Source organism: Marmota flaviventris, chromosome 9 (assembly GCF_047511675.1).
Source record: "Marmota flaviventris isolate mMarFla1 chromosome 9, mMarFla1.hap1, whole genome shotgun sequence".
Classification (NCBI taxonomy): Eukaryota; Metazoa; Chordata; class Mammalia; order Rodentia; family Sciuridae; genus Marmota; species Marmota flaviventris.
In genome coordinates, this window is record NC_092506.1 from 41,575,780 (window position 1) to 41,601,158 (window position 25,379).

At 34.4% G+C, this 25,379-nt stretch overlaps 1 protein-coding gene across 1 annotated transcript in view; it reads right to left on the bottom strand.

Annotated features, from left to right (window-relative positions):
* Ano5 (anoctamin 5) overlaps window positions 1-25,379 on the bottom strand; it is a 112,731-nt gene that overhangs the window by 52,822 nt on the left and 34,530 nt on the right. Inside the window, exons 5-8 of the mRNA XM_071616333.1 lie at window positions 11,976-12,044; window positions 9,996-10,280; window positions 4,689-4,802; window positions 1,812-1,927 (exon numbers count right to left, since the gene is read on the bottom strand). Of these exons, the coding sequence (XP_071472434.1) occupies window positions 1,812-1,927; window positions 4,689-4,802; window positions 9,996-10,280; window positions 11,976-12,044 (584 nt within the window). The remainder of the gene's footprint in view (window positions 1-1,811; window positions 1,928-4,688; window positions 4,803-9,995; window positions 10,281-11,975; window positions 12,045-25,379) is intronic.

Sequence of the window (25,379 nt, forward strand, 5' to 3'; positions counted from 1 at the left end):
CATATATCTTTACTTGAACCATTTGAAAATAAGTTAAATACATTGTAGTCCTTTAACACTAATATTTCATTGTACATTCTTAAGAATGAAGATCCTTTCCATAACCACTGTGAGCAAATTCTAAGGATAATGGCTCTTTCCTGCAGTTGCTACTTCTGTGATAATGCAGTATTTTTTCTGTTGCCTTTTCAGTTATCTACTAAACACCTTTACTCAGCTATTGGTACTGAGAATAAATTTTCTGCTAATTTTTTTATTCTCTTGTTGAAAATGAAACACTCTGCTTGCTATATATGGGAAATGATTAACAGGATGAAAAGTTTTATAGTTATTGAATTTAAGATACACACTGTCATCCAAAGGAATATCTGAACTTCCTTCTAGTTGCAAAAGGAAATTAGCAGGTGTTAACAAGATATTACAAATACACCAGCACTAATCGGAGACATAATGTGTCTACGGATCTAGGATTCTGAAAACCAACCCTGGGGAATACTTATTAAATGTCCACTTATGGTAGATATTTGAATAATGTTAGGTGAATAAAAACATTTTGAAAAATGTAAAACATGGAAACCCTCATTCTCACAACTTTGTTTCTTAAAAAAATCCTACTAATATATTCTCCAATAGCAGATATTTCTGACAACACTGAATGCAACAGTAAAAAAATACAGGACAATCTAATGTTTTTCACTAGAAAAACTCACAAATGCCCTATAAAATGCATAAAAAGTTATTGCATACTGTTAAAAAGTATGAGACAGATCTTTGTATATCTACCAAAAAGGATATTAGTGATATATTATTTAGTGGAGCAAAAGAAATTCTCAGCATCATAAAAATGATAAAAATGCCAAAAGATTATAACAGACACTTTAACAAATATTGCTTATGGATAGATAATCAGTACATCAAAAAATACCACAGGTGAAAATATATTTATGTATATTCTCTTATGCAGACACATAAAAATAGAACTAAATAGATATCACAAAGCAAGAGAAATTTGTTCTGTGGAGTTTGCCAGAAATGGAATTTCCACTTAAAATTTTTACTACTTAAATTTTTCATAAATGTGCTATTCTGTCACTTAAAAAATTAAATGATGATTTTTCAAAACTTAAAATAGTCATCCAAGAATGAGTCTGATTAATGATTGACAGAGTCACTGGCTATGTGAAAGTATCACAGTACAAGCATAAATTATATAAAAATACTGACTCTAGTGGCAGGGGCATCTGTAATCTGATTGTTCCTTTACTGATACCATAGCAGAGTCTCTCAATGGCCTGTGTACATGAAACATTGTTATCTTTCAACTTGAAAACCTGCAACCATATTGTTCTTGCGCAGTTAATAAAACTATCTGAAGACAGTTCAGGTTATTGAGCAAATGACTTACAGATCTCTAAGATCAATATACACACAAAAATCTACCTGTTACCTTCCTCCTATCTTCTAGATTCTCGTACTATAGAAGAAAATCTACACTGATATGCACTGAGAAGTAAGTGCTGGTCCCAATGCTAGAAAATACATGTGTCTATTTAATTATTAAATAAATCCAAAAGAAAGTACTTTTGTTATTTTTCTTCTACAGATGACCCTCTTAATAGCCAAGTGATTTGACCAACTTTATATAACTTTTAAGAGGCAGAACCTGATGATCTCATGGATTTTGGCAACAATATTCTGCTCCCAAATGAATTACTTGATGGTGAAAATTATGAGACGGAGAAGATGTAAAATGTAATGGGTGAAAATGGTAGCAAAATGTAATAGCATAGTTTTCATTGTAAGATACTTACTTAATTAAATCTAAAGGCTGCTCCTTGTAAAAATAGGAAAAGCGTGCCCAATTCTGATAAAGTGTATACCTTTCATTGACAGTACTGGGAGGTTCTGCTGGCTTCCAATATTGGCCCTATAAATATTCAAGAAGAAGAAACAAAAGACAAAGTAAAAGACAAGGAAAAAGTAAATGAATGCTTTTTTTCCCCACCCCCAGGAGGTTAAAGGACAAGACTAATACTCTATTTTAGTTTTATATTTATGTTTCATATTCCACTGATGTGAATTTAATTACTAAAATCCATCAAAATTCATACTACTAGTGCTAATAGTGATTATTTACTAAGTTTTTACACAGCTAACTAAAAATATGAGTTAAAATTTGAGACTTGGCCTCTGCTCAAACTGTTCCCTTCACCTAAAATGCCCTGCCTTCTCTATTCAAGTGCTCTTTACTCATCTCAGCTTAGAGATTCAATTGCTATGTAGCCAGCTCAGAATTAAGAGATAGGTCAATGTTTTTATTCTATAGCTAGAAGAATTAAACCCAAAGCAGAGTTAAGTGAATGATCTAAGTCACACTGCTATGCCAGGAAGAGATTCTTGTACAGTTCTCTTTGGTTATCACCAATAATCACTTGCCAACAAATGTAAATTATTGCAAATTTTAGCACTTAAGAGCCTCAGTATTATCTCATGTATGACTTCCCTACCCATTGTTAGATACTAAATAGCTTTGCTAAGATCTCTTCCTGGCTAGGCAAATAAAATACTGTGTACAAATTTAGCTGTGTAATACATTCTGTTCTACTATTTATGTAGACAACTGAACTACTGAGGATCACATTGAATGCACACTATGTTTAAAATTTAGCACATGTGAAAATATATATGATAGAGTGTAAAATTTTGTACTGTACATATTCCAACTTCTTTCTTCTGTAGATTTCTACTGAATTTTGAGAAATAAAATTAAAAAGAAAAGAAATAAGTAGCCTATATAGGAATCTTGTACAAATGATTCTGTAAAGCAGATAAGGGAAAATCCAGTATGTCAACTTGCATTCAGAAGTGAAGGTAAGAAAAGTACAATTAATTGGCTGTTAAGTTATAGGTATCTCTAAAGACAACTCCATATCACTGAATTTCCAATGAGCATGACACTTGCTTAAAAGCTAGATGTATAGATTCAATTTGTTGGTGGGTGAGGATGTTAGTTTGGCCTCATGACATGACATAGAAAGAAGAGAATTAATGCCCTAAAAGTGAACAAACAAAAGTACTCAAAAAACAATAAGCCTTTTGTGAAGAAAGACTGACATAGAATGTGTTCAAGAATGTTCCTTAATCTACTTTAGATTTCTCTACTTTACCAAATGCCTATGGCATTTAGAATCCATAATCTCCAAGGAATGATTTTGCCCTGGGGGAAAAATATTTGTTTTTTGGTGTGGTGTGTTGGGTGGGGAGGTCATTACAGGAGGGAAAAGGATGGTTGAGATCTCTAAAACTTAAGTTAGGTGCAAATGAATTGATATTCTTATTCAAGATGGTCATGCATTTTGGAAAATTCTATTTTATTCTTATAGGAAACATGAAAATTAATAAACTCATTAGTGTCAAACTAGAGTGGAGTGAATTCTCATAGTATTGATTAATATAGGATGACACAGAAGATTGAGGAAAGTTTTTTACTTTGGGATTTTGGAAACTGTTGTAACAACACCACCTCCAGAAAATTGACAATGATTTATCTGCTACTTATTTCAGTGAAAATATTTGTTTCTTCTATATTGTCAAAGAATATGTTTCTTGCAAAGAGACTATCATCAAAAAGTCTTTAAGTACGGGAGATTAGAACTGGAATAAAAGAAAAGATCCAAGGGATGATCCCAAATTAAATTAAATGCACTATTGTCAGCAGATAGTGAAATGAATACACTGACTATCTAAATCAGTAGATTTCCCTCAGAAACCCCAGAAACTAGGGTTTGGTTGCCAGGCTGTTTTCAAGTTTGATTCAATGGGTACATCATGTAAAAAGTCACTTCCTTATGTAATCTATAAGTCTTAGTATTTTTTGATTTGCCAGTCCCAGAGAAGAATTCTTAATCTCAATTATTAGTCTGAATTGTTCTTATAGACTGAAACCTATAACTTGTAGTGCAGTAGTGTACAACCTTTATTTCTAGGAACTGCCTAGTCTGTGAGCTTGGACTCCTGGTTGTGTTCCAATAATACCTAGGAGAATGTTTCCATGTAACAGAAACCTATTATGTATTTGATTAATGAATACATGAATGAATGTAATCTAAATCCATCATGGCTTCAAAACTTTATGAGAAGCCAGGAATGGTAGCACACAAGTGCAATCTCAACTACTTAGAAGTCCAAGGCCACAGGATTACTAGTTAGAGGCCAGCCTGGTGAACTTAGATCCTGTCTCAAAATTAAAATTTTTAAAAAAGGGTTGGGGTTGTGGTAGAGTACTTGAGCATATGAATGGCCCTGAGTTCCATCTCAAGTGCTGTAAAAATAAAATAAAATAAAAGCTTTAAGAGAAAGACCTGATAAGTTCAGACAGAAATTTCCAAATATTATCTTCTAAAATGTTGACTAATCTGACTATTTTCAAAATGGGTTTTTAAAAATTCATATGCAAATGCAATTACTTTTAAAAAATGAACTTACATTGGAAACCTCAGCATCAAGAGGCATTGGCAAGGTGTTTCAGCATAGCTGGGGGAGTTCTCAAATTGAGGTCTTCGGGAATTTTCCCATCATGAATGAATTAGTCAAATTTTAAGAAAAAAGAAATCAAGTGGATGACTCTATCTCAAAACAAAACAATTTTCAAATGTAAGAGGAAATTTCAAAGCCAAATCTGTACTTACATCATGGAGTGGGTAGGCAGATGAATAGGTATTAGAAGTTAGCAGTCTATCAATCCCAAACCTTTTCTTCCCATCTTCTACGCCAAAAGGACACCGTGAGAGAATATAATATACCTACAAGATAAATACAAAAAGACTCTAGCACATTTCATAACTTTTATACTTTCTACATTTTTCAATCACTATTTATTTAACAATGTCCATTTTGTCTAAATGTAGACACAGGCTGAGATTACAGAAAGAAGCCTCTCTTGGTTGTTTTGGGAGAAAATACAGGATGTGGGGTTATAAGGACTCTGCAGATATATCAGCTCCTGGTTCTGAGAGTCCCCTACCCTTGCAGTGGGGTCATGGGTGGATTGATTATAATGTAGTTTGGTTCTTTTATCTCAAGCTCCTCCAGGAGTCTTTTGTGTAGAATTCCTAGGATAGTCAGGATTCCAGATGGGAGTCTTTTTAATATATATTTATTTTTTAGTTGTAGTTGGACACAATACCATTATTTTATTTATTTATTTATTTATTTCTATGTGGTGTTGATGGTAGAATCCAGGGCCTTGCATGTGTTAAGTGAGCACTCTACCACTGAGCCACAACCCCAGACCCAGATGGAGTCTTAATATCACCAACATTTCACTTGAAAAAATACAAAGTAGATTCAATATATAGCCAAGCTGTTTTGAATATTTCTTCACTTAATTACTATGATGATTTATGCTGGACCTTTACCTGTTATTATCTTGAGTTGAATTTATTGACTCAAGATTATCATAGGTCCACAACTTGCAACCACTTACATCTTTATATATATATTTTTTTCCTGTTTACACCTTGGGCCTTGGTTTCCCTTGCTATTGTATTTCTATCAATTCATTCTAATCTGCTTTTTGTCTTCAGGAACTTTTCATAACTTCTACTTTTATGATTGTTTAATTGGTCCTTCAGCACTATTTTAAATGCATTTCCCACTCTTTTATTTTACATTTCATCATTCAAGGACTTGCTGATTGCAATGTGGTGATTGTCCTTGAATCATCATTATCTAATGTGGTCCATTCGTTTCAAGGGAAGTTTAATATTCCATCTTAATAAAGAAATCATAATTTATGCAAGGTAGTTTTAATTTTGATAAACAGTGTAATGAAACTATTTTATATACTTTGGATTATTTCCTTAAGACATAGTCACCAAAATAAGAAGTTTGTCTTGAGTGAAAAAATTTGCTTTACCAGATATTAAGATATATTACAAAGCAATGGTAATAAGTATAGTACTATTAAACAAGGAAAGCAGTATGGAGATTCCTTGGAAATCTGGGAATGGAACCACCATTTGACCTAGCTATCCCTCTCCTTGGTCTATACTCAAAAGACCTAAAAACAGTATACTACAGGGACACAGACACATCAATGTTTATAGCAACACAATGCACAATAGCTAAACTGTGGAACCAACCTAGATGCCCTTCAATAGATGAATGGATAAAAAAGATGTGGCATATTTACACAATGGAATATTATTGCAGAATAAAAGAGAATAAAATCATGGCATTTGCAGGTAAATGGATGGAGTTAGAAAAGATAATGCTAAGTGAAGTTAGCCAATCCAAAAAACCAAATGCTGAATTTTTTTTTTTTTTTTGGATATAAGGAGGCTGATTCATAGGGGGATAGGGAGAGGAAATATGGGAAGAATAGACGAATTTTAGACAGAGTAGAGGGGTTGGAGGGTAAGGGAGGGGGCATGGGGCTAGAAATGATGGTGGAATGGGATGGACATTATTATCCAAAGTACCTATATGAAGACACAAATGGTGTGAATATACTTTGTATACAACCAGAGATATGAAAAATTGTGCTTTATATGTGTAATAAGAATTGTAATGCACTCTGCTGTCATATATAAATAAAAAAAGTTTTTCAAAGAAAGAAAAAATAAATAAAATAAAAAATTTAAAAAAAGATTATTCCAAGAGAGGGATGGCAACTATGACAATAGAAAGAATATTTTAACCAGGAAATCTTCAAACATCTGCAAGACCAGGCAGAATATACTTTTAAATTTTCTTTTACAAAGAAGTAAGCAAGGATTAGGGAGAGTTTCTCCTTGTGTTAGGGAGCAGCTGCAGCTGTTCTACACATTAATGTTGGCTCAGGTTTGGCTCTACTAGATATTTCCTGATAGAAATAAAAGAGCAGGGAACATCATAGGCCAAGGTTTTGGTTCCTGTGAGGATGAAAAGTTAAGTTCCTTTATGTGAATTAACAAGGTCTTTGTTCTGAGGGACCAATGGTGCCAAACAATTAAACTAACCCTTTATGAAACAAAGACTGAGAATCTGAAAGGACTGTGGCAGCTTTTGTTACTACAAAATATTGAAAGGGATAAATTGTGAGGGTAAGCCAAACTTCTAAAATAACTGAATTTTCCCTGGTCCCAGAAGGGAAATGCCTTACCTTCTTTATCTCTTCTTTTGTGATGAATATAAATCTTTATAAAGCTAAATAGGCATCTCCTCAGTTTTACAAACTAACAAAGTCTTTCTTAAGTTTCCTTGGAGCTATTTATTTTAAATATATACAGCAACAAACCTGATATCATTTTTTTATCTCTGAGTTTCTGTGGAGGTTTAGCCTGGATACCTGATTCCAAGCTGTAACTACCACTTGACAGAAAGAAGTTTCATTTTTTTTCTTTTCATAAAAGCAATGCACTAGCATAGTCTGATGGTTCAATTTCCAGGTAAATTTAGGATAAAGCACTGGATAAATGGTGCTGTGGAATCAAACTGATGAGATGGTAGAGGTATCCCTGAGTATCAACTCAATCACATGAGGAAGAATGGCTTTTTCAGTGAGTTTGTTCCCAGAAAAAAAAAAAAAAAGTATAGGGGATTTCCTTAACTGTTCCTGCTTTCCAAGACTACAGAACTCTGGTAAATTCATTTTAAAAATAATAAAAAGATCAAAGGCACAGATTAGAGGCTAGAAGTAACCTATGAATTTGTGGTGTAAAAGAAATATGAAAGTTGTCAGAATCAAAATGGAGTCACTTGTGTTAACCCTAACAACAAACTCGAAATAAAACTGGTAGGTTACATAGGAAGGATTCTTCTTCATGATTGCCTGATATTGTCACAAAAGGCTATCAGAATCATTTCTCATTAGAAATTTGCCCTTGCCTCAATTTCTTTGAATATACTCATAGTTTAGAATTGAATACATATACCCAAATAAATATCTTATTGTTTGGAGAAGCTCTGATTATTTAAATGTAGGTTGACAGTGGATATTTGAGTCATGACAAAGGTAGCACTGTAAAACAGTATGAAAAGTTGAGTGTTTTCAGTAATTGTTACAAGTTAGCTGACCATAGACAACGGGGGAAAATCAATTACTATTTTCTGCCATGCACAAAAATTAATCCTAGGTAAAGAGTGGTTCTCAGTGGGATAAGTGAAATAATACAGGCATGCCTCTGAGATATTGTACAACACAGATCAGACCACTGCAGTAATGCTACACAATTTTTTTTAGTTTCCCAGTGCATATAAAAGTATCTTTATAGTGCACTATAATCTATTAGTTGCACAATATTAGTATCTCCAAAAATAGCAATTGCTATACCTTAATGAAAAATATTTAATTGCTAAAATATGTGAATAATAATATTGCATTCAGTTGAGTCGTAATCTCTTTCCTGGTGGAGGCAAGGGCATGTTTTTAATGAGAAAAATGAAGGGGATTATTTAAGATATTTTGAAACAATAATCCCTGGCCACTATGATTAATATCAAAAGTGGCTTCTGTCTGAAGTTGAACACACAGTTCTGGGCAAGCATATTTCCTTATAGATGTATATTTTTAATAAAGTTGTGGTGGCCTCTCTGCAAGTGTGTGATTTGGGGACTTTTTTACATTAATCTTCCAAATGACTTGTGTAATAGAACAAGAATAGTAGTTGTCCCTTCTGAAGAAGGGGAATATAATTTAATGTTGAATTAGTCTATATTGTCACTGTTTATATGGAAAAGAAACATAAAAAAGAGTAACATTTGTGTCTGATAAAGATCCCATTTCATTCCCGTGTGTTCACTGTTTTTTTTTCCCAAACTTTAAATGGGACAAGTATTATTAAATTACAGTTTGCAGAGTGCTTTGCATATTTCCTTCAATTGATTTTCACTATAACACCAGTATAATCATTATCATTGTTTCAAGAAGTTCTCTTTATTTAGTTATCTTATTTCAAAGTGACAGAGTTATGAGTTGATACCAGGGCATCTGATTCCGTGTCTCATGCTTTCATGTCCTTAGTGGTTGCCTCTTAAGTTTTTTTTGCTGATTTTTAATATTGGTATAAAAAGGAAGAAAACTTTCAGTTTGTGAATTCATGTTTTCATACCAAAAATCCTAGGAATTACATTTTAATACTCCCTTCAATGAACCTTTAACTAGGAATAAAATGGAACTAAGCTTCTCCTCTGGTCAGGAAAAAAAAAAAAAAAAAAAAAGCACATCACCTCAAGGCATAGACCTTGAGATTTTTAGAAACCAGGTGGTTGAATTAGTATGCAACAATGTATAAGGGCAACACAAAACCTGAAATTTTCCTCTGAAGTCAAATAATAAGGATAATATCTAAAATTTGTTGAACATTTGACATGTGACATGTACTGTTCAAAACTTTTCATATCTTAGCTTCTTTAATTCTTAGAGTAATCTGTGAAGTGGATACTGTCCTAATTTAAACAAAAAGAAACTGTGGCACAGAACCTTTAGTTTTTTAGGAGACAGGTTTTTAACGGGAAGCTTAAAAGATCCTAGTAGTACAAATGGAGAGGAAATATTGATTCAAAAGGCTGAAATTTAAATTGGGGGAGAAAATTCTGAGATTTCTCAAATTCTATCTCTATATAAATAAACTGAAACATTAAAATTTTACATGAAATGATCAATATTCCTCATACTATTCACTGATTTTATAAAACCAGACTTGAATATTATAAGAGCAATCTACAAAGATCATATAAAATCAAAGTCCTCTGGCTCTCAGTTAAGGGATTTGCTAGGATGGCATGATTCTATTTTTATTACTATATCCACAGTGTCAATGACTCATTTTTTAAATGAAAAATTGAAAGGCGTGGAGGATAACAGGTTTAAGTGAGCCAAACAGATTTTCCAACCTCCCCAATACTGCCAAATGCTTATATCCTACACATAGTATTGTACATGCACAAATATAAAAGCACACATAGTCACACATGCCATAGTTGGAGAGATGTGCAAGATCTTTTCTACCTACAATTCTGTTTCTTGATGAGGATGGAAAGAAGGTTGCTTCATCTTCAATGAGGAAGAGCTCCTGCCGATGTCTGCTGAATTGGGCAGTGAAATATTCAGGGCGAGGAAACTTCACTTCCTGTGGGAGCCTCACAGGCCCGAGCATATAACGCAAAGGGCTGTTCTCAGTTCGGGGAATATCACTCTCCTTAACAGGCATTTTGATTCCCAAAACTTCTGCATAAGTAACTAGTACCTCCCAAGGTGCATGAATCTTGACAAAATAAGTTCTTCCATCTTCTGAGTCCTGAATAAAATAAAGGCAAAATCAGTAAGCTTACTGATCATTTGTTATTGAGCTGATTAAAGAAACAAAACTTAAAAAAAAAAATCAAAGATGTCAAAGCATTTTAATTTGTTGAAAAACTATAGCAAAATTTTTACAAAATTAATCTGAAAACAGATATAAAATACTTATACATTTATAAGTTTATGTTATATATGTATATACACATACACATGCGTGAGACAGAGACACAGAGAAAATGTTTTTTAAAATATATTACATGACCCATCAACATGCAGCCCTAAATACACAGCCACACATGGTTATGAACAATTTCTGAATAAAACTTTTTTTCCTTGGTCCTGGGTATTGAACCCAGTGGACGCTTTACCACTGAATCAAATCACCAGCCTTTAAAAAAAAATATTTATTTTTTAGGTGTAGTTGGACACAATACCTTTATTTTATTTATTTATTTTTTTATGTGGTGCCGAAGTTCGAACTCAGGGCCTCGCACAAGCTAGGAGAGCACTCTACTGCTGAGCCACAACCACAGCCCCTCACCAGGCTTTTGTTGCTGTTTTTTTCTTTTTTATTTAGGACAGAATCTCATTAGTTGCTTAAGGCCTAGCTAAATTGCTGAGGCTGGCTTTGAACTTGTGATTCTCCTGCTCAGCCTACTCCATCACTGGGATTACAGGAATGTACCACAGTACCCAGCTGAAATGGCTAGCTATAAACTCAGAATTCTGCTTAGTTTATATAAGGGATATATCCAAACTATAAGATGGTCTCACTCTTCTTATCCAGCTTTTGTATAAAGCCTACATGAAGATGAAGAGCTTTAGATAATAAAGGTCCATCATATAGCAGAATAAATTACAGATGTGTGCTGTAATATACATTTTTAGCTAGTAAAAGTAGGAGAGAAATAAGAACTAAAGAATATTAAATTTAAAAAGCATTAGAAATATATAGACAGGGTGGGATCCTAAATGTGTCTTTAAAAACAATTTTAAAAGTGATTCTAGAAAATGGTGAAAGACAGGGATTAAATATTAAAAACTTGGTATATTCATGAACAGTGCATCTTGACTTATGCTGTAATATATCCAGTTTAACTACTTAATGTACCAGATTATAGACAGTCTTCAAAATAAGGATGAACCTAAGACCATGTCTTCACTTCTTTTGTAACCTGGAAAGATATATTATGTATGCTCATTTTAAAGTGTTTTACTGGTCTCCCAACATTCTAGAGGGCATTCAAAATATATATAATTTTTTTAAAAAATTGAGAAAGTAACTCTTATTCCTAATGTAGGAACATATGATTTTGTAAACCAGATGATTACCCATTCTCTGAATTCAACAAAAATAATAGCAGAGCTAATACAACTGCTAGGTGAAAGATCCTAAAACATTATTTTAAACATTAAATCACATGACTATATGCTGAGTTCTGTATTTCTAATATAAATTAGAAGTTCAAAAGATTAACACTGTTATGACAGTACTTCTAATCCAATCTTTTTACTTTATTTGAACAACCTTCCTTTACATTACTGACCTGTAAGACCATAGACACTACCATGCCCAGTGCAGACAGCTGATACATAGTGATCTAAACACAAAATATACCCACTTGAAGGCCGGAACAGGAGAAAACAAGACTTAAAACATAAAATTCTCATATAAATTATCAATTACATTTACCCTTTTGTCTTCAATTTCCAACTCAAGACCTGTTTTTCTGAGATTTTGTTCAAACTCTTTTCTTCTTTCCTACAGCAAAACAAGTAAATGAATGTTTTTGTATTTTTTGCTCAGTGCTATGCATACTCAAAATACAAAGGCTGTGCTCCAGACTATTCTGGCCCTCTCAGCTTTGTCTATAAATGTACTCTATGTAATACCCCCATCTTAATGTCATGTGTTGCTTTTTACCTATGCATAAACATAAAACATAAAATACAATACATGGAGGAATAATCTCTAAGAAATATGCAGGATCTCTATTTGAAGAGGCATATAAAACTACTGAATAACACAAAAGTTTAAAAAGCCCTCACAAACAGAGAGACATATCATACTCCTAGTTAGAAAGACTCAACATTAGAAAGATCAGTATTCTTGAAATAAATTATAAATTTAATAAATTTATAAGACAAATATCATCATGACTTTTTAATCTTAAAGAATAGAATAGTTTCTTAGAAAAAAGTGCAGCCAAATTTCACTATAGGTCATTATTGTAAATAATAATTACTGTGTGGTTTAAAACTATGTATTGATGCTCCAAATTTTTTTGGCCTTAATTACGATTTAAGTGAGAAGAATTTCAAAGTGAAAAAAAAAATTGTTAAAAGCCTTACTAGGATATTCTAGGACATTCATTGTCAAATAGGCATGTCTACCTTGAAGTTTCTGTAAAATTTTCATAGAATAACAAATAGCTTTAATATGTTGTTCTTCTCCACTTCCTGGGTGGTTGAACTAGGCCTGTGATAACACTGCAAATTCTCCTTCTTAGCTACATTTTCATCATTGCTCTTTTGCAAAATAAGGCATACACAAACTTCCAGAAAACCAAAGATCGGATGGGGGACTCAACTATTGCTTTCAGTATTGATAAAGTGAATAACTCTTCTTTTAACTGCAGAAACACTTTGTAAATCACATGGTTATCCATTCTCTGAGTTCAATAAAGCTGATAATAGAGTTCATTAAATTGTTATCTGACAAATCATAAAACATTGTTTTAAACATCAAATCATTTTTGCAGAAGTTCAAAAAAGATTGACACTGTTATACTAATACTTTTAATACAATCTGTTTACTTATCTAACCAACCTTCCTTTATTGTAAAATATATAAAAATGAAGAATATAATCCAAGCTGAACCACCTCATCCTAAGATTAATTTTTATTCATGCATGAATATAAAAAACTAATTAATCAATGTATATATAACATGCTTACTTTTAAAATAATTACTTGTTAAATTTTGAAATATACTCATGGTTTTCAATTAAGCACTAATACAATTATAAAATAATTCAATACAAAAAGTTTAAGACTCAGAATATTATAAAGACAATAAAAACATTTCAATCAATATAAATATGGTTTTGTAGCAAAATAATGATTAACTGAATAATAAAAATACTCTCAAGAATAAAACATGCTAATACCACCCTGCTGATCCATGCAGGAGCCAAGGCCAAAATTAGACCCAGGACTGCCCTGCAGACAGCAGACAGACGCAGAAACCTAGGCCTAGCCCGCCTACATCTTGGGACACTGGAGCCATCACCACAGCCTACCCCACACAGTAGCCTCTACCTTGGGACAATAGATAGGGTCTAAAGGCAGCTGCATCTCTGAACAGGCAAGACAACCTTTTAGCCCCATCTCTAAAAGTGGTTGCAGCCATCTTGGGATACAGCCACTACTATCTTGAGTTACCTCTACTATTGCCACCATCATCTTTAGTTGCAGTAGCATTTATCTTGGGACATCAGCCAGGGACTAGAAGCCCAATACCAAGGTAAAGTACAGGTAATCTGCAGGGAAACTACAAGATCATAGGGTAGAAACTGTAATACATCAGATCTGCACTGCAAGAAGGAAGACACAAAGAAAACATGAAAAACAAGGGAGGAAAGTGCCCCAAACAAACCAAGATACTACATTAATAGAATTCATGGACAGAGCAATTGATGAAGTGTTAGAGAAGGAGTTCAGAATGTACATAATTAAGATGATGTATGAATTAAAGAATTACCTAAGTGAGCAAATACAGGCAAGAATCCATCATTCCAACAAAGAGATAGGAACAAATACAGGTAGCAAAAGATTACTTCAAAAAAGAGACAGAAATTCTGAAAACAAACAAATAAAAAATAATCAGAAGTCCTTGAAATGAAGGATACAATAAATCAAATAAAAAACTCAATAGAAAACATCACCAACAGACTAGACTACTTGGAAAACAGAACATCAGAAAATGAAGACAAAATATACAATCCATAAAATAAAGTTAATCACACAATGAAGATGGTAAGGAACCATGAACAGAACACCCAAGAATTATAGAACAGCATAAAAAAAAACTAAGATATATTGGGATACAGGAAGGCACAGAGATTCAAACCAAAGGAATGCACTATCTATTCAATGAAATAATATCAGAAAAATTCCCAAATATGAAGAATGAATAGGAAAATCAAATACAAGTGGCTTAAAGGACAGCAAATGTACAAAATTACAACAGATCCCACCAAGCACATTACAATGAAAATGCCTAGCATACAGAATAAGGATAGAATTTTAAAGGCTGCAAGAGAGAGGAATCAGATCACATATAGGGGGAGACCAATTCATATCAGCAGATTTTTCTACCCAGACCCTCAAAGCCAGGAGATCATATACCAAACTCTGAAAGAAAATGGATGCCAACCAAGAATCTTATATCCAGCACATTTAAACTTCAGATTTGATGATGAAATAAAACATTTCATAATAAACAAAAGGTAAAAGAATTTACAACTAGAAAGCCTGCACTACAGAGTATTCTCAGCAAAATATTTGAGGAGGAAATAAAAACAACAATGAAAATCAGCAAAGGGAGGAAATACACTAAAGGAAAGGCTAATCAAAGGAGAAACCAAGACAAGTTAAAAACCAAAAATAAACCAAAATGACAAGGAATACAAATCATATTTGAATAATAACCTTGAATATGAATGGCCTAAATTAATCAATTAAAAGACATAGATTGACAGATTGGATTTTTAAAAAATGACACAACAATATGCTGCCATCAAAAGACTCATTTCACATTCCTTGGACAGCTGGGAATGGAACCACCATTTGACCCAGCTATTCCCCTTCTCGGACTATACCTAAAAGACCTAAAAAGAGCATACTACAGGGACACAGCTACATCAATGTTTATAGCAGCATAATTCACAATAGCTAGATGTGGAACCAACCCAGATGCCTTTCAACAGATGAATGGATAAAAAAAAAATGTGGCATTTATACACAATGGAATATTATTCAGCACTAAAAAAAAAATAACAAAATCATGGAATTTGCAGGGAAATGGATGGCACTAGAGCGATTATGCTAAGCGAAGTTAGCTAATCCCTAAAAAACAAATGACGGATGTCTTCTCTGATATAAGGGAGGTGACTCAAAACAGAGTAGGAAGGAAGAGCATGAGAAGAAGATTACCACAAAACAAGGAAAAGAGGTGGGAGGGAAAGGGAGGAAGAAGGGGAATTGCATGGAAGATGGAAGGAGACTCTCATGGGTTCACAAAATACATATACGATGGTGTGAGGGGGAAGGGAAGGAAAAAAAAGAGAGAGAGAAAGTGTCACAGTAGAAAGGGTAGAGAATAGTGATTGGAGGGGAGGGGTGGGGAGGGGGGATAAGGAGGACAACAGAATAAACTGACACTAGGATTGCTGTATGTATACACATGGATGTGTAACCAATGTGATTCTGCAATTTGTACATGTGGAAAAATGAGAATTCATTTTTTGAGTGAATCAAATGTATGATATGAATACATTTGAATCAAATGTATGATATGTCAAGATCATTGTAATGTCTTGAACAACTAATAAAAAAAATGAGTAATGGACATAGGTAAAGCATCTTTAAAAAAAAAAAGACTCATATCACAGGAAAAGACATCCATAGACTGAAGGTGAAAGGGTGGAAAGAAACGTACCATTCACATGGACCACATAAACAAGCAGGGGTTTCCATCCTCATTATCAGATAAAGTGGGCTTCAAACCAAAACTAGTGAAAAAGAAGGACAGTTCAAGGTGTAGGCTCTCTCTTCACCTCACAGATTGTTTCTTTTGCTGAGAAGAAACTTTTTAGTTTGAGTCCATCCCATTTATTGATTCTTGATTTTAATTCTTGTGCCAAAGGATTCTTATTAAGGAAGTTGGGGCCTAATCCCACATGATGGAGATTAGGGCCTACTTTTTCTTCTATTAGACGCAGGGTCTCTGGTTGTATTCTTAAGTCTTTGATCCATTTTGAGTTGAGTTGTGTGCATGGTGAGAGATAGGGGTTTATTCTCATTTTGTTGCATATGGATTTCCAGTTTTCCCATCTCCATTTGTTGAAGAGGCTATCTTTTCTCCAATGCATGATCTTGGAACTTTTGTCTAATATAAGATAATTGTAGTTTTGTGGGTTAGTCTCTGCATCCCCTATTCTATACCATTGGTCTACCAGTCTGTTTTGGTGCCAATACCATGCTGTTTTTGTTACTATTGCTCTGTAGTATAGTTTAAGTTCTGGTATAGTGATGTCACCTGCTTCTCTCTTCCTGCTAAGGATTGCTTTAATTATTCTGGGTATCTTATTTTTCTAGATGAATTTCATGATTGTCTTTTTTATTTCTATGAGAAATGTCATTGGACTTTTGATCAAAATTGCATTAAATCTGTATAGTGCTTTTGGAAGTATGGTCATTTTTTATAATATTAATTCTGCTTATTCAAGAGCAAAGTAGATCTTTCCATCTTCTAAGGTCTTCTTTGATTTCTTTCTTTAGGGTTCTATAATTTTCATTATATAGATCTTTCACCTCTTTTGTTGACTCTCAAGTATTTTTTTGAGGCTATTGAAAATGGGGTGGTTTTCCTCATTTCCCTTTCTGTGGATTTGTCACTGATATACAGAAATGCCTTTGATTTAGGAGTATTGATTTTATATCCTACTACTTTGATGAATTCATTTACTAATTCTAGTTTTCTGGTGGAACTTTTAGGGTCTTCTAGGTATAGAATCATATCATCAGCAAATAGTGCCAATTTGAGTTCTTCTTTTCCTATGCGTACCTCTTTAATTTCTTTCGTCTAATTGCTCTGGCCAGTGTTTCAAGAACTGTTAAATAGAGGTGGTGAAAGAGGGCATCCCTGTCTTGCTCCATATTTTAGAGGGAATGCCTTCAATTTTTCTCCATTTAGAATGATGTTGGCCTGGGGCTTAGCACAGATAGCCTTTATGATGTTAAGCAGTGTTCCTATTATCCTTAGTTTTTCTAGTGTTTTATTCCATTATGGTCAGATCGAATGTAGGGTAATATCTGTTTTTTTTGTTGTTGTTTTTGGTATTTGCTAAGACTTGTTTTGTGGCATAACACAGTATGTTTTGGAGAAGGATTTATATGCTGCTGAAAAGAAAGTGTATTTGCTTGTTGATGGCTGGAATATTCTATACATGTCTGTTAAGGACAAATTATTGATGGTATTACTAAGTTCTATAGTTTCTTTGTTTAGTTTTTGTTTGAAAGACCTATCCAGTGGTGATAGAGGTGTATTAGTCACTCAGTATTATTGGTATATGATCTATTTGGTTCTTGTAGTTGAGAAGGGTTTGTTCGATGTACATAGATGCCCCATTGTTTGGGGCATAGATATTTATGATTGTTATGGCTTGCTTATGCATGAATCCCTTGATCAGTATGAAATGTCCTTTTTTATTTATATATAGCAGCAGAATGCATTACAATTCTTATTACACATATAGAGCACAATTTTTCATATTTCTGGTTGTATACACAGTATGTTCACACCAATTCGTGTCTTCATACCTGTACTTTGGATAATATTGATCATCACATTCCACCATCACTAATAACCTCATGCCCTCTCCCTTCCCCTCCAACCCCTCATGCACCACGATCAAGTGGGATTCATCCCAGGGATGCAAGGTTGGTTCAACACACAGAAATGAATAAATGTAATTTATCACATCAGTAGACTTAAAGATAAGAATCATATGATCATCTCAATAGATGCAGAAAAGCATCTGACAAAATATAATTAAAATCAGGTCAGAAATAAATGAAACTGAAACAAAGGAAACAATTCAAAAAATTAACAAAACAAAAAGCTGGTTCTTTAAAAAAATAAATAAAATTGACAAACCCTTAGCTACACTAACAAAAAGAATAGAGAAAACTCAAATTAACTAAATTTGTGATGAAAAAGAAAATATCATGACAGACACTATTGAAATAGAGAAGACAATTAGAAACTATTTTGAAAATTTATACTCCAGTAAAATAGAAAACCTCAAAAACACCAGAAAAATTCTAGAGGCATAGGATCAACCCAAACTAAGTTAGGAGGACATACACAATTTAAAGAGATGAATTTCAAGTAAGGAAATAGAAGACTCCATCTAAAGCCTACCAACCAAGAAAAGCTCAGGACCAGACAGATTCACAGCTGAGTTCTACAAAACCTACAAAGAAGAATTAAGACCAATACTCCTCAACTTATTCCATTATATAGAAAAGGAGGTAACCCTTTCAAACTCATTCTAGGAAGCTAGTATCATCCTGATACAAAACCAAGCAAAGAAACATCAAGGAAAGAAAATTTTAGACCAATATCCCTGATAAACATTGATGCAAAAATTCTCAATAAAATTCTGGTAAATCACATACAAAACCATATTAAAAAAATAGTGCACCCTGATCAAGTTGGGTTCATTCCAAGGATGCAAGGTTGTTTCAACATATGGAAATCAGAATAATTCTTAGATGGCAGTGGGAAGGGAGTGAGCAGCGCCGTGACCTGCGCCGCTGCGCCAGCAGGGTGTAAGTTCAGAACGGCTGGATGCTGTCTTGTCAGGAATATTCAGGGAGTTTGAGCATCTGAGGGGCACGGATGTAGCTCAGTCACAAGAAAACCTGAGCCGCCTCGTGCGCTGAGCTCTCCGTGGGTGTGAATATCAGAGCCAAGGGAAACTGAAAAGGCACCTGACCTCCAACTCCCCCTCCCTCTGGGGGCGTGGCTATCAGAGGGAATCAGACTGGATAGGCTGCCAGTTTTCAATGCCCGTGCTCCACAGCCATGATGACTGAGTGAATAACAAACAAAGAGAGCACCCAGTCGTTCAACAGAGCAGGGCATCCAGGGTCCTGCATGCGCAGTGTGAAACTAGAACTGTGGAGAAGAGCCCCAGTAAGTGGGGCCTGGCGGGCAGGAGAAGTGAGGGGGCAAGAGACCAGGAGCAACCATAAGTGACCAAGCTGGGGAGGGAGAGCCACCTCACACAGACTGTTTCCTACATCCTGAGGGCAGAGGCTTAGCCCGGAAAGCACAGCTCCACCTACTGGAAGAGAAGAAAATAGAACTCTAAGAGTGCTTTTTTGTTGTTGTTTCTTTCTTTTATACACACACACACACACATATATATATTTATTTTTTTTATTATTTTTCTTTCTTTTTTCCCTTTCCTTTCCTAATCCTTTCCTCCCAAGCATTACTACTTCTACTACGTGTAATTTACTAAATGAAAATAGCTGAATGTTTCGAGGCTCTCTATAGTGCTCCTAAGTACTTAGATACCCCCAAATACTCCTGTTTATTCTCCTGTTAATATCCCCCTTCATTAGAGCTATCATCCAAAATAGCTAAGATATACTAACCCCCATATCATCACATCTTTCTAGCTAAACATAAAGTCCTAAGACTAATCCTAAGTTCTCTAGATGCCATCAGAATCTGTATGCCTTTTATGAAACTAATGAATTTACTTTAAATTACAATTAAACCCAACATCTCTAGACATTGTCTCCTATCATAAAGGAGAGATCTCGGAGCTATACAAAAGCAAAACAAATTTATAGGAGAAAATAATAACACAGCAGTCACACAGAGCTGGAAAGAAACGTGAGCATTATGAAAAAAAACAAGGAAGAAAAGGAACACAAACAATGCAGGACAGCTCAACATTACAGGAGATGTAGACACAGCTGAGAGACGGTCAGATAAAGATTTCAAGACATACTTGCTTCAGTTGGTTTGGAGTCTTAAAGAAGAACTTAAGACAACAAATGCAAACAATGAAAGATCACTTCAACAATGAATTACATAAACAAATCCAAGAAGCAAAAGAACAACTCTACAGGGAGATAGAGGTTATACAAAAAAATCAAACAGAAATCCTGGAAATGAATGAAATTATAAACCAAATCAAAAACTCAAATGAGAGTATCATCAGTAGAGTAGACCAAGTAGAAGTCAGAACATCAGACAATGAAGACAAAATATATCATCTCGAAAAGAGTCTAGTTAAATCAGAAAGGCTGGTAAGAAGCCACGAGCAAAACATCCAAGAGATACGGGATATCATAAAAAAACCAAACTTAAGAGTCACTGGGATTGAGGAAGGTATAGAGGTCCAAAACAAAGGAATGAGCAATCTGTTAAATGAAATAATTTTAGAAAACTTTCCAGACATGAAGAATGATACAGAAATCCAAATCCTAGAGGCCTACAGGACGCCAAATGTCCAAACCCACAGGAGACCCACACCAAGACACATTATAATGAAGATATCCGACATTCAGAACAAGGAGAGAATATTAAAAGGTACAAGAGAAAGGAGGTAGATTACATTCAGGGGTAAACCAATTAGGTTAATGGCTTATTTTTCATCAAAGACGCTGAAAGCAAGAAGATACTGGAACAATGTATTTCAAACGCTGAAAGATAATGGGTGCCAACCAAGAATATTGTATCCAGCAAAATTAAGCTTCAGGTTTGACAATGAAATAAAAACCTCCACAATAAACAAAAGTTAAAAGAATTCGTAGCCAGAAAACCAGCACTGCAAAGCATTTTGGGAAAAACACTACACGAAGAGGAAATAAAAAACAACAACGAAAATCAACAGTGGGAAGTAGCTCAGTAAAGGAAAAAACTAATCAAAGAGGAAAAACAAATCAAGTTAAATAACAAAAATAAACAACGATGACTGGAAGTACAACCATATATCAATAGTAATCCTAAATGTTAATGGCTTAAACTCACCAATTAAGCGACATAGGCTGGTAACCTGGATTAAAAAAAAAACAGACCCAACAATATTCTGCCTACAGGAGACTCATCTGATAGGAAAAGACATACACAGGCTGAAGGTGAAAGGTTGGAAAAAGCATACCACTCACATGGACCTCAGAAGCAAGCAGGGGTGGCCATAATCATATCAAATAAAATTGACTTCAAGCCAAAGTTAATCAAAAGGGATAAAGAAGGACACTATATACTGTTAATGGGAACCATTCACCAACAAGACATAACAATCATCAATATATATGCCCCAAACAATGGTGTTGCCATGTTCATAAAACAAACTTTCCTCAAGTTCAAGAGACAAATAGACCACAACACAATAATTATGGGTGACTTTAACACACTTCTCTCACGACTGGACAGATCTTCCAAACAAAAGTTGAATAAAGAAACTATAGAACTCAATAACACAATTAATAACCTAGACTTATCTGACATACATAGAATATATAAACCATCATCAAGTGGATATACTTTTTTCTCAGCAGCACATGGATCCTTCTCAAAAATAGACCATATATTATGCCATAGGGCAATTCTTAGCAAATATAAAGGAGTAGACATAATACCATTCATTTTATCTGATCATAATGGAATGAAACTGGAAATCAAAGATAAAAGAAGGAAGAAAACCTCCTACACCACTTGGAGAATGAACAATATGCTACTGAATGAACAATGGGTTGCAGAAGACATGAAGGAGGAAATTTAAAAATTTTTACAGGTAAATGAAAACATAGACACAACATATCGAAATCTATGGGACACTATGAAAGCAGTACAAAGAGGAAAATTCATTGCTTGGAGTTCATTCCTCAAAAAAAGAAAAAAAAACAAGAAATAAATTATCTCACACTTCACCTCAAAGCCCTAGAAAAAGAAGAGCAAAACAACAGCAAATGCAGTAGAAGGCAAGAAATAATCAAAATCAGAGCTGAAATCAATGAAATTGAAATAAAAGAAAAAATTTAAAAAAATGACAAAACTAAGAGTTGGTTCTTTGAAAACATAAATAAGATCGACAGACCCTTAGCCATGCTAACGAAGAGAAGAAGAGAGAGAACTCAAATTACTAGCATATGGGATGAAAAAGGCAATATCACAACAGACACTACAGAAATATAGAAGATAATTAGAAATTATTTTGAAACCTTATACTCCAATAAAATTGAAGATAATGAAGGCATTGATAAATTTCTTAAAGTCATATGATCTTCTCAGATTGAGTCAGGAGGATATACACAACTTAAACAGACCAATATCAAGTGAGGAAATAGAAAAAGCCATCAAAAGACTACCAACCAAGAAAAGCCCAGGACCGGATGGATATACAGCAGAGTTTTACAAAACCTTTAAAGAAGAACTAATACCAATACTCTGCAAGCTATTTCTCATTCTATGAGGCCCACATCACCCTGATTCCAAAACCAGACAAAGACACTTCAAAGAAAGAAAACTACAGACCAATATCTCTAATGAACATAGATGCAAAAATCCTCAATAAAATTCTGGGAAATCGGATACAAAAACATATCAAAAAGATCGTGCATCATGATCAAGTAGGATTCATCCCTGGGATGGAAGGCTGGTTCAATATACGGAAATCAATAAATGTAATTCACCACATCAATAGACTTAAAGATAAGAACCATATGATCATCTCAATAGATGCAGAAAAAGCATTTGACAAAGTACAGCATTCCTCCATGTTCAAAACACTAGAAAAACTAGGGATAACAGGAACTTACCTCAACATTGTAAAAGCTATTTATGCTAAGCCTCAGGCCAGCATCATTCTAAAAGAAGAAAAATTGAAGGCATTCCGTCTAAACTCTGGAACAAGACAGGGATGCCCTCTCTCACCACTTCTATTCAACATAGTTCTCAAAACACTGGCCAGAGCCATTAGACAGACGAAAGAAATTAAAGGCATAAATATAGGAAAAGAAGAACTTAAATTAGCACTATTTGCGGTTGACATGATCCTATACCTAGCAGACCCAAAAGGTTCTACCAAGAAACTTCTAGAACTAGTAAATGAATTCAGCAAAGTGGCAGGATATAAAATTAACATGCACAAATCAAAGGCATTCCTGTATATCAGTGACAAATCTTCTGAAATGGAAATGAGGACAACTACCCCATTCACAATATCCTCAAAAAAAAAAAAATACTTGGGAATCACCTAACAAAATAGGTGAAAGATCTATACAATGAAAACTACAGAACCCTAAAGAGAAAAATAGAAGAAGACCTTAGAAGACGGAAAGATAGACCTTGCTCATGGAAAGGCAGAATTAATATCATTAAAATGGCTATATTACCAAAAGCACTTTACAGGTTCAATGCAATTCCGATCAAAATCCCAATGGCATTCCTTGCAGAAATAGAAAAAGCAATCATGAAATTCATCTGGAAAAATAAAAGACCCAGAATAGCTAAAGCAATTCTAAGCAGGAAGAGTGAAACAGGTGGTATAATGATACCAGATTTTAAACTATACTACAGAGCAATAGTAACAAAAACAGCATGATACTGGCACCAAAACAGGCTGGTAGACCAATGGTACTGAATACAGGAATCAAACCAGAGACTCTGCGTCTAATAGAAAGAAGAGAAAGTTGGCCCTAATCTCCATCACGTGGGTTTGGGGCCCCAAATTCCTTAATAAGACACCTATAGCACAAGAGTTAAAATCAAGAATCAACAAGTGGGATGTATTCAAACTAAAAAGTTTTTTCTCATCAAGAGAAACAATATGTGAGGTAAACATGGAGCCTACATCCTAGGAACAAGTTTTTACACCTCACACTTCAGATAGAGCTCTAATCTCTAGAGTATACAAAGAACTCAAAAAGTTAAACAACAAAAAAATAAATAACCCAATCAATAATGGGCCAAGGACCTGAACAGACACTTCTCAGAGGAGAATATACAATCAATCAACAAATACACGAAAAAATGCTCACCATCTCTAGCAATCAGAGAAATGCAAATTAAAACTACTCTAAGATACCATCTCACTCCAGTAAGAATGGCAGCCATTACGAAGTCAAACAATAACAAGTGCTGGCAAGGATGCAAGGAAAAAGGTACACTCGTACATTGCTTGTGGGAATGCAAATTGGTGCAGCCAATTTGGAAAGCAGTATGGAGATTATTTGGAAAGCTGGGAATGGAACCACCATTTGACCCAGCTATCCCCCTTCTTGGACTATATCCAAAAGACCTAAAAAGAGCATACTACAGGTACACAGCTACATCAACGTTTATAGCAGCACAATTCACAACAGCTAGACTGTGGAACCAACCTAGTTGCCCTTCAATAGATGAATGGATAAAAAAAAATGTGGCATTTGTACACAATGGAATATTATACAGCACTAAAAAATAACAAGATCATGGCATTTGCAGGGAAATGGATGGCATTAGAGCAGATAATGCTAAGTGAAGTTAGCCAATCCCTAAAAAACAAATGCCGAATGTCTTCTCTGATATAAGGGGGGTGACTCAAAATAGGGTAGGGAGGAAGAGCATGAGAAGAGGTTACTACTAAATAGGGAAGAGAGGTGGGAGGCAATGGGAGGGAGAAGGTGAATTGCACGGAAGATGGAAGGAGAACCTCATTGTTATACAAAATACATATATGATGATGTGAGGGGGAAAGAAAAAAAAGAGAGAGAAAAATGTGTCACATTAGATTGGGTAGAGAGATTTGATGGGAGGGGAGGGGAGGGGAGGGGAAGGGAGGATAGGAAGAGGAGCAGAATAAAATAGACACTAGTACTGCTGTATGTATATACGTGGCCGTGTAACCAATGTGATTCTGTAACCTGTACACTTGGAAAAATGAGAAATTATACCCCATTTGATTCAAATGTATGATATGTTAAGATCATTGTATTGTCATGAGCAACTAATAAAAAAATATGGAAATCAATAAATATAATTCATCACATCAACAGACTTAAAGATAAAAATCAAATGATTATATTGATTCAGAGAAAGCATTTGACAAAATATAGCACCCTTTCATGTTCAAAATCCTAGAAAAACTAGGGGTAGTAGGAACATACCTCAACATTGTAAAAGCTATCTATGCTAAACCCAAGGCCAATATCATTCTAAATGGAGAAAATAAGAAGCATTCCCTCTAAAAACAGGAACAATACAGGGATGCCTTCTTTTACCACTTCTATTCAACATAGTCCTTG